Raw genomic sequence first — 15,799 nt, 5'->3', positions numbered from 1 at the left:
CTGGCTCCAAGCTATCAGCACAGAGCCGGACACGGGGCTCGAACCCACGGACTGTGAGATCATGACCTGAGCCGAAGTGGGACGCTCAACTGACCGAGCCAACCAGGCGCCCCATTCCTGTTATTTTAAATCTTACCAAGGTTTCCTTCTGCTCTCGTTCAAAGTCAGTCCTCACGTTCTCAAGCAGACCACCGGCACGCACAGAGGCAAAGAGAACGAGGGCTGATGCTTATTACCCGATTTATTAGAGAGATCTCTCCAACGTAAAAAGAAGGAGGGGTGGCGGGGATGGGGAGCGGGGGCCCAGGGCTGCATATGTTATTTGGGGCCAGCAGCGGCTGCACAGTTACAGAGGTGCCCACGGCTCTGGGTTTGAGCGAGACGGCATTCTGTGCCCGATGAGGCCGCGCTCCAGATTGTCACACACCAGACCATAGGGGCTGAGCACACGGAACCCCCTGAGAGAATTAAGACACACGAGGTTTGCAGTTTCGTTGTTTTGAAATCAGTTCGACCATAAAAACGAGATGGGGGCGGGGCAGGCGATGCAACGGAGCCACCAGAGAAAAGGCGGTGGAGGGCGTTGACCCGCAGTGCGGACCCAGGGGCTGCAGCGACAGGACCGTGGCAAGGGACCCCAACCGGAAGGGGAGTATTGCACTGAGCCAAGTGGTGGAGGGAGGGGGCGAGGCTGGACAGAGGCCAGCGAGGGCTCTCAGGAAGTTGCACCTAGACAGTCTCAGGAAATGCCTTTCTTTTGCACAGACTGCCAGCCAGCGCTCAGGCTCTCAGCTCTCAGGGACCGCAGCCATCAGAGATGAGCCAGGAGGGGAGACAGGGTGTCGCCACGAAGGAATTTAGATTCCTGTGCTGGGGGTGGGGGGGGGGTGTGACAGCTGGCTGGGTCCAGAGCCTTCCTCTGGGTGGGGGTGGGAGCTGGGAGAGGCCATGAATTTGCTACACATTATAAATAAAGTCTTGCCTTCCGGCCCCCTGCCCGGAAAATAAGCAAACCCCTCCCATCGGCACAGTCTGCAGGCCACGCTAGCATCCACGTGACAGTTCTCTGAAAAGGGACAAAGGATGCAACCAGCACAAAACAGGTCTCCAAGGGGGTCTTAGTGACCTGCACAAAAATAGAAATGTTATGATATCCAGGAGGCTTGCAAAGTTCTCTTGTATCAGCATCCCAGCAATGCCTTTGTCCTGTGATTCAGGAAAGCCCAAGGGGGCCAGCAGGGCTCCCCCGCTCCCTCCTGAAGCTCCAGGTGGCTGACGAGCCCTGGACACAGGGCGCGCTGCTCCGGGACTGTGCCTGCTGCTCTGGTCATCCCTGCAGAACTCACATCCGTGCCCAGGCACGGGCTCGGACACCGGCTTCCGGGTGACACAGTGGTCCTCGTTAGTCATCAAGGTCTGAGATGCACCTTCGGACCTCTGTCTGCCCCGCTGTCATCCCCTTGATGGGAAGGGGTAGGGATGGACCGGCGACTTGTGGCATGCAGCCAGGGCACCCGCAGACAGATGCTGGTCTGAAATCCAGGTGAGGACGCTGCCCAGGGTCTGGACAAAGGCTCCTCGGGCAAGAGGGAGAGGACATAGTTTTGCTTCTAATCTGGGACACCCACGGGCTTGTTCTGACGGGTCGTCTGAGGGCTGTCTTCCCTGGGCTGCATGCTGGCACGTCCCGGGAGCCCCTGTGCCAGCAGCTAGGGGACGGCCCCCAGCATGCAACCTGGTTCTCCAGGGAGGAGTGGACAGCAGCCAGGCCAGCAGGCTCCCTCCAGGTGCACGAAGCGAGCCGGGTGAGGGGACACGAGGGCAGACGAGGGATCCACACAGGGAACAGCAAACTATGCAGCTCCCAAGGGACTCGGAAAATCAAACTCCTGGATCAGCAGGTTCTCCACCAGGGAGGCCAGGGCTGGGAGAAATGCTTCCAGGTGAGGCTTCTGCTCCAAGCCAGCTCCCAGCTCTCCCAAGCGAGCGAGCCAGCCAGTGGGGGGCAGAGTGGGCAGGGGGAAGCCACCCCCACTGTGTCACCTTTCAAGAGGTGGGAGTGCATTTGCGTGGGGGCAGGACAGACCCTGCGATGCTGTCGGCTCCCACCGTCCCCTCTGGACATGATGGGGTCTCTGAGCCCGGAAGGGGCTGCCCCTGCTGAAGATGACAAACTAGAAAATTTTTGCTTTTCACGAAGAATTTCTTCTCTTATCATTTAACTCACAGATGCATCGCTGTCTTAAAACAAACAAACAAACAAACAAACAAACACCCATCCCAGTCCTGGGGGGCCTGGAACTGGACAGCTAGGCAGCCTGACCATGGGGGGGACCCCTGTGCCAGGACGTGATCTCCGGAAGTCCCACGGCCTGGGGCCCAACGTCGCCCTTCGCTTGGGCCCCTCTTCTGGACAGTGAGTAGGCCGTGTGGGGACCACAGGGAAGTCCACTGTCCTGAGCTCTGGAGAGAGGGGCGGCCGCCGGCCATTCCTACTCACAGGTCAGCTGGCAGGCAGGTGGTGGGAAACAGATGCAGAGATTACAGGCATCAGCGGGGTGGAGAGCCCCCGCCCCCCGGACCACCGGTCGGCCACCCCCAAGGACGGATGTCACGTGCCTGGCCACAACGCCTAGCCAGGGGGGCCTGTGGTCCCAGGCACCGGCGGGGACTCCGTGGTCCTTCCCTCCTCGGCGCCCCGTCCAAGCGGAGAGGCGGAGCCTCAGAGTGTGGGTTTCAGCCTGGGTGACCGGCCCCCCCCCAGAGGGCGCCAGGTCCCCGAAGCCAACTGGCCTCGTTCCCTCGGCGACACACATTCAAGCACAGCAAAGAACCACAAGGTGCAGTGGGGTGGTTTCTCTTCTTTTCCCATCACATCCTTTTTTTTTTTTTTTTTTTCCTTTTTTATCTTTTTCTAAAAAAGCACACGTGTGCTGCCGTCTTTGTGCAAAGAGTAAGGACCCAAAATAAATACATGATCGGACACTCAGGGAGGTTCACAGTCTCACAGGCGTAGGTAGTAGACGGGAGCTGGGGGCCGCGGCCGTCGTGGAGCGAGGTCCGGCGGGCGGGCGGGCGGCGCCTCCGGGAAGCAGCCAGGGCGGCAGCGAGCGCTCGGCTCTGGGTCGGTGACTGCATAGAAATTACTGCGAAAGGCAAGGGCGCGGGTGAGGACCCACCCCCCACCCCCGCCCTGCCGCGAGGGCCCGAGACACCGGCCCCCTCCCGCCCCGGGCCTCGGTTTCCCCGTCTGTCCCGGGGCCCGAGAGGCCCCGGGCGTGGCGGGCCGGGGCGCACTTACTGTGTCGCTCTCGCCGTCGGAGGCTGGGTGGACCTGCGCGCTATAGTGCAGCGGGGAGTACACCCAGCTCCTCTCGTCGGCGGGCTGCAGGGCGGGCGGGCGCACGTGCAGGAAGGGCGCGCAGAAGAGCAGGGTGCGAGGAGGCGCGAGAGAGGCAGGCGGGAGGAAGGAAGAAACAGAAATAAAGGAGGCGGACCCCAACGCGGACGACGGGTAGGCGGCTCAGCCCCCGCTGTCCTCTCCCCGACAGGCCCCAGCCCCACCTGGACGGCCCCCTCGGGCCGGCGGGGCCGAGCGGCGGCAGTGCGGGGAGGGCGGCAGGGCGCGGCGCGGTGCACGGGTGGGCGGGTGCAGGCAGGGCCCCGAGCAGCGGAGGGGAAGGGAGGGGCGTGGGGCGTGGCCTGTTTGTTGTCCCCTCCCCTCCTGCTCGGCCCTCCCCCCGCCCCCTCCCGCCCCCTCGTCTCCGTCCTAGCCCCGGGGGCAGCGCTCCGGCCTCAGGCCTGCCTGCTGTGCGGCCCCTGGGGCCGCCAGCTGGGGCAGGGCCCTGGGGACCCTCCGCTGGGGGTCCCGGGTGATGTGGGCAGTCGGGGGCACAGGGTGGAGGCTGTTTCCTCATGCCCCAAACGCACAGATAGCCGGGAGACACCCAGGCACGGGCCACCCAGACAGCAAGCAACACAGGCCCAGCCAGGGGGTGGGCTCTTCCGGCTGTGACGGGGAAGGGGGTCGCCATTCTGGGTCGGACTGGCGGGGAGGGCACGTGTGCCTTCAGCACCCACCCACACGTGTCCCTCCTGGGTCTGCTCCCACCACAAGAATCCTCCCCACCCCCAGCTCCCTTCTCCTTTTTCTTTCTCTTCTCTCCTGCGCCCCCCCCCCCCCCCCCATTCTTCAGTGCCTGTAGACCTACCCCCTTGCCCAGCCTCTGCTGGGAGCAGTGGGCCTGAGCACGCACCTGCCCTGGTCACGCCCCCCTGGGCGTCCACGGCCCCCTGGGCGTCCACGGCCCCCAAACCCACAGGGCCACAACCCAAAACGCCCCCAGACCTGCCCCTCCTGCGTCCGACCCCGACCACCAGCCTCGCCTCTACAAGGGGTGTCTTCTTCATGGCCTCGTGAAGGACAAGCACCAGCGTGCGGCCTCTATGCTCTCTGGGTGAGCCCGCCCCACCTTGGGGCCCCCACCTCTGCCCACCCCACTCTGCCCCTCCTCCAAGCTCTTGCCGCGGGACCTGCCCCCACAGGCCAGACCCCCCCGGTACCCGCGCGAGGCACGGCCCGCCTCGGGGCGCCTCGGCCAGCTCATTCTTGTCCCTGGCCCAGGGACACGCCCCCTGAGGGCTGGCGGATGGACTCGTGCAGGGGCACACAGGCCCTGCGGCTGCTTACTGGTCACAGCACAACAAAAGCCGCTGCCTGCCTGGAAGTCCCCGCGCGGGTTGGTGGGGGGGGGGGGGGAGCCGCCACAGATATACGACGTCAGGGTAGCTGCCCCTGTAGGGCAAGAACGTGGGACAAGAGGGTCTGTGCCTGCACTCTGCAAAGAGCCTGCCCAGGGAAGCGATGGTGGGCAGCAGGACGCAGAACGCCATGGTGACCCCACTAAACTGGGGCCAAGGACACACGGTCCCCGGTTCTGCAGGCCCTCGGGCCTGACCCACCCATCTAGCCCTCACGCTCTTCCCTCTCCTCCCAGGTGCCCCCCACTGGCTTCCGCTGTGCCCCCCACGGAGCCCGGCCTTCCCTCTCCCACCTCCCCACACCCCGGTGATTCTAGGTCAGGGTCAACCCCTCTCCAGGCAGCCTTTGCAAAGCACTCCCCTGGGGGCCCTCGGGGCCTGCTCTTAGATCATCCTAGGGGTGTTGCATCCCTGACTCACGAGGACACAGCACGGCAGGAAGGCCTGGGGAAGCGTTTTCCACCTCTCGGGTTAGCTCAGTGCCAGCGACCAGGGATGCTCACAGGCATTTGGGGCTGGGGGGTGTGAGCCTCTGAGGGGCCTCGTCTTGAGAACAGAAACTTACTTCAGATACTCAACCTGTTCTGCCTGCTTGGAGCGCTGTGTGGCTCCGGGCAGGTTACCTGGCCTCTCTGGGCCCTCATTTATTGCTCATGATGCCAATTATCAGGCCACTGCTACATGAGGTGCACATAGCGTCCCAAGCCCATTACGTAGAGGAGTGTCTCCCAGACACAGGGGCTGCCTGGGAGCCTGGACCCAGGTTTCATGTAAACCGTGGGCCCTCGTGGGCTTCCTGGGGAGCCGAGACCTTGGTCCCTCCACTGTGAAATGAGTATGGAAAGACCACCTCCTCTCTCCTGCGGCTAAGAGCCTGGCTTTGCGGTCCCTTTGCTGACCCATGTGACCACCTGCTTCCACAGGGCAGACGCCCCTTGGGGAGCCATCGGCAGCGAGGTCTGACTATGGGACAATGTCCTCTGACCTGTCCCTGACTTGGGCGGGCTGGGGAGAGGGGCAGAGGCCGCCAGGGGCTGGGGTCAGATGCAGACCCCGCCGCCACGGCCAAGTCCCCTTATCCCCGGCCGTGTGTGCCTACAGGCCCAGTGGTGACATCACCAGGGGACACGTGGCTGGTCTCGGTCAAGGTGCTTACTTCCCCAAGTCCCTTCTCAGAGGCCATGGGACAGCCGGGACCTGTGGCTCTCTGCTGCCCAGGGTGGTGGGTCGGGGGCTGGGCTCCCTGGAGGCCTGCTGTGGTCACTTACAGTCCCTGAGGAGCTCAGCGTCACGGCCCGCAGTCGGCGATGCCGGGGAGAGTAAATCCAGTACCTCCCATCGGTGAACTGGGCGGGCCGGGCGAGCGGGGGGAAGAAGCAAACAGAGGACAGGATGAGGCAACGGAATCCGGCGGGGAGGTTAGGTGGGGAGGGCGCAGGGCAGGGGCAGGGGCAGGTAAGCAGATGGCCAAGCGGGAGGTGAGTCTGGGGGTGGCAGGGTCCCGCTCTGGCCCGCTACCTTCTCCACTGCCTGCAGGGCCTGGCCGCCCACTCAGGTGACAGGACCCAGACGCGCACATCGAACACGGCCCCGGGGCCGCCTCGCACACTGATCCGCAGAATGGGACACAAACCAAGCCCCCTGGGACGGGGAGATGACGGCGGGTGTGGGGACGCACACACAGTGCACCTGTTACGACTCCAGGCCAGACAGAGGCCCCAAGACAGACAGCAGTGTGGTGTTAGCTAGGAGACAGCGGTGCGGCAGGACCCGGGGGCAGAGACGAGATCATAGGTCCGGGAGGGAGACAGGCAGGCCCCTCCACTGCACGAGGCCACCTGGCCACCCGGCACCCATCTCACCCAGGCTCCCGGCCCAGCTAACCTGTCTACCTGTGGGAGATGCAGGGCGGGAGGCGACCCCCAGCTCTGGAAGAGAGGTCCCGGGTCCCCGGGTCCCCGGGGCAAGGCCCCTTCCTGCTGCGACAGACCCCACCTCCTCCAGGAGCAGCCGAGAGTCCTCGGCCACGAGGTTGGCAGCATGAAGCACACCTGTCCCACCTGCCCCTCGCCACAGTCCCCTTACCTCCCCGAGAACAGAACCCACCTGGCCGTACCCCCCACCCCCGTCCCAGCAGGAGAAGGGCCACGCAGCCTGCAGCCCTTAGCAGCCAGCCCCGGGGCTGCCCGGGACCTACGGGGCCCTGTGGGGCTCGGAGCTCGAGGACAGGGCAGTTCCCCTGACTTGGGGTGGCCTGGCCTGGAGGGCGCGGGGCAGGGCGTTCCCACAGCACGTGAGCGTGTGGGTGTAAATGTGTGCGAAGGCACACTGGGTGTGCGAGAGTGTGCGGAGGGGAGCGCTGACCCGTGAGTGCGCGTCTGTGTCCACAGGAGTGCCTTGTGAGCGTGTGAGTGCGTCTGGTCGAGGGCCTGGCGACGTCGGGAGCTGCAGGGGACTTACAAAGTAGATGTCAGTGGCAGGCGTGTCCTCCTCATCCGAGGCCTGGCTGGCGGGCTCCGAGGCCTGGCTGGCCGTTTCTGCTTCGGCAGCAGCAGAGGCGCAGGCTGGGGAAGCCTCCACCCTGGGGACACAGGGACACGGGAGTCCTGGGGGCAGGGCTCTGGACGGCAGCCACCTGCCCCAGCCCCCGCCGCAGGGTCCTGCCTGCCTCCTCCCCTCTCATCAGCGGGGCAGCACAGACGCGAAAGACTCAGGAGGCCAAATAAAACAAAACCTCCCCATCACTGCTGAGGCCCAGGAGATAATCGGCCCTCCCGCGAACGGGTGAGCACACACCAGTGGGCGGGCAGGTCCCGGCGTCACCATCACTCCCCGTGCGACCCTGAGGGTCCTTTCCCGTCCGAGCCTCAGTTTCCCCATCTGTGGAGGAGGGACGCCGGGCACCCACCATGGTGGGTCAGAACCTCTTTCTCCTCTTCACCGAGCACTTCCTCTGGGCCAGGCCCTTTCAGGAACCTTGCCTGAATTCACCCAGCGACCCTCCACTGGGGAGGGGACTGCCACCCTCCTGAGTTACAGACAGGAAACTGAGTTTCCAGATGGAAAGTGAGGCATGTCCTAAGCCGAGTGACCGGGGATGGATTCCATCTCCTGAGCAGAATGACAGGCTCTGAGATGGGGGAGCACCTCTACCCTTGGAGGGATGGGCTGTTTTGGGGGCAAAGACCGAAAGACGCGTTATGCTGTTAAGGGCAAAAAAACCACGGGCAGCAGAAACCGCTGTGTGTGCACACACGGGTCTGTGCGTGTGAAATAAATTCTAATTTTTTTTTACTGTTTATTTATTTTTTAAGGTTTATTTATTTTGAGAGAGAGAGAAAGAGAGCGAGAGAGCGCGACATCAAATGTGAGAAGGGGGAGGGGCAGAGAATCCCAGGCAGGCTCCGAGCCATCCGAGCAGAGCCCGATGTGGGGCTTGATCTCACGAACCAAGAGATCACGGCTTGAGCTGAGATCAAGATACAGCTGCTCAACCGACTGAGCCACCCGGGCGCCCCTCAAAATAAACCCTGGATGGCAAAGTGCAGCCTGGGAATGTGTGTCTGTGAGAGTGAAGTGAGGTCTCTCGAAACGCAATGGAAATTTTAAAAAGCACATAAAGCAGAAATCGTGGCAAAAGCAAGAAAAATTTGATCAAGATGCCAATTATAGGACCAAGCACACCAAAGAGGAGAAACCAGGATGTGACGCAACTGAATGCCATCGATCGATACATCAGACAGAGCGGCCTCAGAACTTTCCATCCCTTCACAGAGAACACACGTTGTTCACACACGTCCACTGACCTTGAACAATGAATCCTGTGGGGCACCTGGCTGGCTCAGTGGGTTGAGCCTCCGACTTCGGCTCAGGTCATGATCTCACAGTTCGTGAGTTCCAACCCCACATCGGAGCCTCTGCTCTCAGCGCAGAGCCCATCTCGGATCCTCTGTCCCCCTCTCTCTCTGCCCTTCCCCCGCTTGCATTGTCTCTCCCTCTCCCTCAAAATAAACAAACATTTAAAAATCGAAATCTGTATTGGAGCAGACAGGCTAAATGTGTTTAAAATATACGTGGATTTTCTAGTCTGCTTCCTTCAACTTAAAGCTAAGATTAAGTACTGAAAATGTAAACAAAACAGTCTTCAAATACTCCAAAGTTGGGAGACACTCCTAAATAAACCTTGCAGCAGGGTCTCCATGGACGTGGGGGCAGATGGTTCTCTGGGGGCGTGCGGGGCAGGGCACGATTCTGGCCACAGGTGTCCCCAGACACCAGCCCCATGTCCTCTGGGGGCCAAGAGCCACTGCCTCGGGTCAGAGAGGGCGTGAGAAGCGAAATGACACGCTTCGGCGGGCCAGTATAGAAGAGCCGCTTCTCGCTGAGCCCACGGACGGCGGCATCAGCGCCGGGTGGCCCACGCGCGGCCGGGAGCGCCTCCTTGTCAGAGACACACGGGAGCCTGAACCCCCGTCCGCGCCGGAGGAGCAGGAACGCGCACGGAAACAAACCAGGAGTCCGTGAATCGGGCACACGACACGATGGGGGAAGCGGGCTGAGCCCAGAAGGCTCCCTGGGGAGCCGGGGCCCCACTCCTGCCAGCTCGGGGCTCCAGGCTGGGGACCCCAGGGGCTGAGAAAGAATCCCAGGACTGGCGCACAGCCGGCGGCTCTGCCGGAGACCCGAGGCCCCGGAGGAGCCCCTGCGCGGATCGCCCACTTCCCGCTGCCCGCGCCGCCCCTTCCAGGGCCCCATTCCGGGCCCCAGAACGCGGACTCCATTACCCAGCCTGCCTCGGGGGGCCAGCTGGCCACGTGGCCACGCTCAACCAATGGGATCAGAGCAGAAGCCGAGAACAGAGTCGGGCAACGGGACGGAGGCCGGCCCGCTGGCTGGTGACTCACCCCGCGTCTTCCTCCTTGGGGACCACGATCTCCACGCTGCACGCGGACTCCACCTGCACCGTGACCTGCTGCAGGTCCTCCTCCACGTGTGTCTCCTCTTGGGACCTGGAGGCAGTGGGAAGCTGCACCTCACGCTCTCTCACCGGAACTCTGCCCCCCGGGGGTGGGGGGTGGGGGTGGGGGTGTGGGTGGGGATGGGGGTGCACCAGGCAAGCTCCAGGCCGGTGGATCTCCAGTCCTGGTGGGAAGCTGGGAGCCTCCGTGGGGTGCTCCCTCTGGGTGCCACCTGACCAGCGCCCTGAGCTGGCCCAGCTCACCCCTGAGGTCTGCAAGGGGGCAGGGACTGACCGTGAGTGACCCCAGTACCAGCAGGGGAATAATGTGTGAATGGTGGCCTGGATCCTGCCCACCCTCCCGGGGGTAGCTGGGCCCTGGCCTGGAGGTGGGGTGGTGCCGGGGGGGGGGGGGGGTGTTCAACGATCCAGGCCCTTGATGTAGACGCGTCAGAACATTCCGGCAGCCAGGAATGGGACAATGTCTCCGCAGAACAACACCAGAGAGCAAAAAGGTTGTGGAGGCTGGAGGGGCAGCTGGACAGAGGGAAACGCTTTCCACCGAAAGTGCTTTATGCCATAACTTTCTTTCCAACTGGCAGGAATATTTAACCCCCAAACTAAGGAAGGCAAGCCCTACAGGTCACGTTTTAAGATTCAGCAAGAGAAACCACCCAAGTGCCCCCGGGGGGGGGGGGGGGGTAGGGCAGGCGAAGCCCTGTGAGGTGGAAGAGAAGCAACGGGGGGCTTCGCGTGCTCACAGCCGGCCTTGACCTGTAAGTGTGCACAGCAAGGGGCCTGCGGTGGCACAGGCCTCTGCTTGTGTCAAGACAAAGGCAGAAACAGGCCGTGTGTACGTCTTCTCATAAGCTCATAATGTAGTTCCAGAAAGAGACAAAAAACCAAAAGACCCGTCCAGGGGTTGCCCCCATGGAAGGGAACGGGCATGGGGCAGGGGGGGCATTCACTACATTCTCTTTTGTACCCCTTAGAAGAAAAATTAATAAAATTAAAAGATCAACAGGCAGGTGCAGGGAAGGGAGTGGGAGGGTGGAAAGAATTACAAAGTGACTCAAGATTCTGTGCCGTTCTAGGCCCTAACTTAAATCCGCGCCCAGGCAAGTGGGTCAGGGAGGCGGGGCTCTGGGCAGGAAGGCAGACGGGGTGCGAGGGGGAGGGGAGGAGAGAGGAAAGGCCTTGCGGGGAGACCGTGGGGCCAGGTGGGGAGAAGCTGGGGTCTCATCTCACCGGCCATCCTGTCCGGAAGACTGTGTGCGCCGCCTGCAGAGAGACGCAAGCAGGTGGAAACTGTGGCGGTGGCGGAGGCCGCCCGCCCCACCCGGTACGGGATGTGGCCACGCCCCCGCCTCGCGGAGGGAGACGCCCCCGGCCCCTCACCGGTACCGTGGCTGCTCTGAGGTCTCCGAGGGAGATCGCTCTGGGATGGAGAGGGACGTGGAAGACAGGGTTGTGGCGATGGAGGCGGTGGTGGCCTCCTCAAAAGATGGCGGCGTGCAGGGCAGGAGGTCGGGCCGGCCTGTGGGGAGGAGGCTGTGGGCACCTGCAGGAGCCGGGCCCCCAGGGCAAACCTTCCGGGCCTCTGGCTCCACCTGTGGCTCGGCTCACCTTCTGCACCCATGCCCCACCCCCACCTGCCACCCAACACCACGTCCTGCTGGCCAGCTTTAAGAGGGCAAATGCATTCCAATTTACCCCTGGCACAACAGCTTCCGGCAGCCCACCCGTCCTGGAGGCCCACAGGTCCTGCTCCACCTGCCCCCCTCCTCGCTCACTCTGCTGCGACCACACAGGCCTCTCACTGTTCCTCCAACGCGCCAGGCCTACTACTGCCCCGGGGCCTTTGCACATGCAGTCTCTCCCTTGATGCTATTCCCCCAGACCCTCCCGGTCTGGCATCTTTAACCTGGAAACTGGGAGGGACCTTCCAAAACACCATGCCCAACCCCATCAAGTGCTTCATCCCTCTGGGTGTCTGCATGCCTGGTGATGGGGTGGGTCACCTCTCCCTCCGCAGCACTCCCCAGAGGGCTGTAGATCTCAGACTGGGATAGGGGCGGGGTGACTGTGACCCAGGCCCTTCCCATCCAAGTACCAGCTTCAGGGAACCTTTCCTCACACTGGGGTGCTCCCTGTGTCCCCTCCCCTCTCGGCCCCCCAGGGACGTCGTCTTTCCCCAGCAGCCCCCTGATCTCTCCTGTCACCGAGGCGCCCGCTCCCCAGCCTGCCCGGTCACCTTCGTCCTCCAGCGTGGGGTAGCTGCGGGCCCCCCGGAGGTCATACTGGGCATCTTCCCGCTCGCTGGGGATCTGGCTGGCCGAGAAGGCGGCCGTGGGCCCCAGGGGCTTGACAGCCAATGACGCACCACGGCCCTTCTTGGACGGGGAGGACTTCAGGGCTGTGGAGAGAGGCGCACTGGCGCTCAGGGGCTGCCTGGGAGCCCCCGACAACCCTGAGGCAGGGGCCCCCAGCCCCCATCCCTCCTTTGCGTGGAAGCCTGCTCGCCACCCCCTCGAGGCCCGCTGCCTGCACACACGGCCCCCGCTGCCCGGCCTCCAGCTCGGCCCTCAAGCCTGGGCAACGAGCCGCTGTCTTTGTGGAGAAAACCCTGCCCTGCTTTCTACCCGGCTCTGCCTCGGGAGGCACCAGGAGGCCCCCTTGTCGCAGCCCGCCCTGGCTGTGGCCTCCACTTTCAGACAGGAAACAGAAGGCCTTGGGGCGTGCAGGGCTCAGAACCAAGGGCCTGGTCCAACCCAGGACAAGTGGCCTGTGGAATGCGGCTCAGCCCACCGGCCCCCGTCACCGTGTCCTCCCCGTCCCTGCTGCGAGCTCTGGCCCCGGGACGGCCGACACAAACCCCAGCACACAGTACGTGCTCAATTCGCCTTGTGAACAGCCCTCCGGTACCTGGAGGCTGGTGAGCCCCCCGGACCACAGTGAGAATGACGCCCCAGGAGAGGTTCCAAGGCGTGGCACGCGGACGCCGATGAACAACCCACTCTCAGGAGACAATCCCACTGCTGTCAATTTCAAGCTCCCGGCTAGATGTCACTGAACGTAGCGTTGCGTTGGCTCGACGAGCCGGCTCCAGGGGACCAAGCTGGGTCACGGCCCACACAGGCCTGGCCCAGGCCGGGAGAGCAGGTAGGCGCTGGGCACTTACCACCTACCGTGTGCCAGGCCCCAGGCTAGACACTGGGGACACAGAGCGACCAAGGCTGACGAGAACGCTGCCTTCTGGGGACACAGGGAGCGGGGGGCAGATGGCGGACAGACACACGGGGAGAAAGGCCCCTTCTGGGATGTGTGCCGGGATCTGGGACTCGAGGCCCAACAGACACCCAGGGGGCAAGAGCCGCCTCTGTCCTGCGTCCTCCTCGACAATGCCGGGTCCCGGCTGCTGACTGGCCGCCTCCGCGTCCACCAAGGTGGTTTCCTCGGTGACGGCACGAGGCTGCAAGTGGTCCCCCTCAACGTGCACCGGTGCAGGGTCAAGCCCAGCTGCTGCATGTGTACAGATGGGGAAACTGAGGCACAGAGCAGGGCATCGCTTGCTGGAGGTCACCCCGGCAGGAGGCGGTGCAGCCAGGACTCGAGCTCAGACGGTGGGCCCCAGGCCCTGCGCTGGGCCCCGAGAGGGTGGGGCCCTGACTCTCCCGTTCGCTGGACCGAGTCCCTGACCGAGGCCCGAGGATGGCCGAGTAGCGGGAGGTGACCCTGTGGGCTCGCTCGGCTCTTGGCCGCCCTGCCTCCCGTCTCTGCACCCCGGGGGCCCTCCTGCCCAAAGTGCCTGGGAGGCTCACAGGAGTTCTTCCGGAAGACCGTGTTGCTCATGAACTTGAAGAAGCGCTCTGCGTAGAAGCTGGGCCGGTGGACAGAGACGGTGTCCTGGGAAGAGAAACGAGGGCCCGAGGGCAGAAGGGCGTGAGTGCCGTGGTCCCAGCAGGAGCTCCCCGGGTCCCACAGGACAGCCCAGGGCACAGGCGGGCGGCGGGGCAGAGCCGCCCACGTGGGGAGGGGACTGGATCCCCAGCACGGGGCTTCCTGGACGGACCTGGGGATCAGGTGGCGGTGGCAGAGGGCAGGGTGGGAGGGAGACTCCGCCATCATAAACCCGTCTGTATTTCTAGTCCTTTGAACCATGGGAAGCAACAGCTACTCAAAGAGGTAGACGAATGAACGTCGAAACACGGAAACCAGAGCAATTCTCTGAGAGCGAGTCTCAACAAAGGACGGCTGGACGCCTGTTTTGTAAGTGACGGTTGGTGGCGCACGGCCACGCCTGAGGTGGGGACAGGTGGCCGCTGGTGTCCCTCGGTCCCAGCGCTCGTGTGGGGTGATGCCGGGCTCCCCTCTGAGCTTGTCTCCTTGTCTGCGCGACAGGGAGGCTAGAGGCTGCCACTCTCGCCGGATACGACGGCACCCCCCCCCCCCGGGGGTGACGACCACAGGTGCCCCCAGACAGGGCCCGGGTCCTCCTCCTGCTGTAACGTAACAGAACCCACAGGGGACTCACGGCCTCCAGGGTGCAAGCTACACGTCCCATCCTCGCTGCAGCGAGGTGTGACCGCAGGACCGCTCTCTTCTGAGAGGTGGTGGGGGAGACGAGGCAGTGACAGCCTCCGCCCTCTCCTCTGCCTGGAGTGCCCTGTGGGGGGCCAGCCGCGTGGGCCACGCCCAGGACTGTGCAGCGCCAGGCAGAGGCAGCCGGCCCTGGACTCCACGGGCCACCCCACCTGCCCCAGACTGGTCACGCCTGTACGGCTACGCTGGCCACCGTTTGGGCCCCAAACCCAAGCAGCCTCGGTAGGGCTTGCGGTGTTTCCGGTTGCCATGGCTTCGTGACGCCATGAGAGGGTTCCTGCCACCTGGCCCTTCTTGGTGCACCTTCTGGAAGCTCCCATCTGGACCGTCCAAACACTCTCTGAGGGGTGTTGGGGGCCGGCTGGGGTTCTGGATTTTACAGACCGCACGCACGCAGACAGCCCTTAGCATTTCAGTAAGAATCGGTCTGAAGGGAGCCACGGGAGGACAGGCATGCATCGAGGCCCCAGCCAGCTCGTCAGCCCAACCGGACCGGGGCGCTAGGGCTGCTGTGACAGCTGCACCCTCTTTGGTCCCCAACAGCTGGCCTGCCCCGTGGGTGTGGCCAGTGCCCGAGCCCCCTCCGTCTTGCGCGTTTCCAGACCGCTCTTTGCCTAGCCGGCCCCTGACTCTCCCGGTCAGGCGGTCTTTGGGAATCCTCCCAGCTCAGCTTGGGCGTCCTCTCCTCCAAGAAGCCCTTCCGTGCCCCTCACAGTGGCTCAGGCCCCACTGCCGGACGGCCTACAGCTAGCTGCCTGCCCTCTCCCGTCTTGACCCGGACCCCTTGGCCTGTGACTGCCGGGGCACACAGCCGCCCCCACGGGACACTGGCTCCGGGAAGGGAGGCCCGCGTTTCTCTGCTCTGGAGCACCTGCGCCTGGCCCCGGGAGACCAGCATGTCTGTGGACTGACGCGTGAAGGCACAATGCTCACCCCGTCATGGACAAGAGCCTTCCAGGTGTGTTCCAGCTTCTTGATGAACCTGCAGAGAAAACGAGTGAACCAAAGTGGTCCTCTAGTGGGGCGGTCCCGTCCCCAGGGGACACTGGGCCATGTCTGGGGACTGGGTGTGCTCCTGGCACCGAGTGGGTGGGAGGGCCCTGGCCCAGAGGAACTGAGACGCCTCAGCCAGAGGCCACCTCCCTCTTCGGCGCCCTCTGTTCCCCTCCCCGCCTGCTGGTGGCTCCTACCGCTGCTACTCTTAGAGAGGAAGTGAAAAGGCCGTGGTGCTTGGCCCTCGGTGGGGGCCATATGGCAGCACCCCCAGAGTACGGCCTTCCTCTCTCATGGCCCAGGCTGAGCCCGGGTCCTCTCTGCTGGAATCAGTGGCCTGCACTGTGGCTCTAACTAGATCCCTCCACACCTGGGCTGGGGAGAACGTTGCCTCCTCCAGGCAGCCTTCCTGGACACCCCCTAGTCTATAGGGTAGGGGAAGGGTCCTCTTCTCAGCACCCACCCCCGCGGGACACCCCTGCCCCA

At 63.8% G+C, this 15,799-nt stretch overlaps 1 protein-coding gene across 7 annotated transcripts in view; it reads right to left on the bottom strand.

Annotated features, from left to right (window-relative positions):
* Positions 1–223: 223 nt before the first annotated feature.
* Positions 224–15,799, bottom strand: part of PIP5K1C (phosphatidylinositol-4-phosphate 5-kinase type 1 gamma) — a 49,541-nt gene continuing 33,965 nt past the window's right edge. For 2 of the 7 annotated variants that reach the window (XM_058728960.1, XM_058728966.1), the window contains exons 10-19: positions 15,254–15,302; positions 13,540–13,624; positions 11,973–12,134; positions 11,117–11,279; positions 10,967–10,999; positions 9,666–9,770; positions 7,222–7,342; positions 6,030–6,107; positions 3,302–3,385; positions 224–3,146 (exon numbers count right to left, since the gene is read on the bottom strand). In XM_058728960.1, the coding sequence (XP_058584943.1) occupies positions 3,144–3,146; positions 3,302–3,385; positions 6,030–6,107; positions 7,222–7,342; positions 9,666–9,770; positions 10,967–10,999; positions 11,117–11,279; positions 11,973–12,134; positions 13,540–13,624; positions 15,254–15,302 (883 nt within the window). In that variant the 3' untranslated portion in view covers positions 224–3,143. The remainder of the gene's footprint in view (positions 3,147–3,301; positions 3,386–6,029; positions 6,108–7,221; positions 7,343–9,665; positions 9,771–10,966; positions 11,000–11,116; positions 11,280–11,972; positions 12,135–13,539; positions 13,625–15,253; positions 15,303–15,799) is intronic. The other 5 variants (XM_058728961.1, XM_058728962.1, XM_058728963.1 and 2 more) reach the window with 5 other exon arrangements.

The sequence above is a fragment of the Neofelis nebulosa genome, chromosome 4 (assembly GCF_028018385.1).
Source record: "Neofelis nebulosa isolate mNeoNeb1 chromosome 4, mNeoNeb1.pri, whole genome shotgun sequence".
Taxonomy (NCBI): Eukaryota; Metazoa; Chordata; class Mammalia; order Carnivora; family Felidae; genus Neofelis; species Neofelis nebulosa.
The sequence above is the reverse complement of the archived record's forward strand: the minus strand, read 5'-3'. Positions and strand labels throughout refer to the sequence as shown.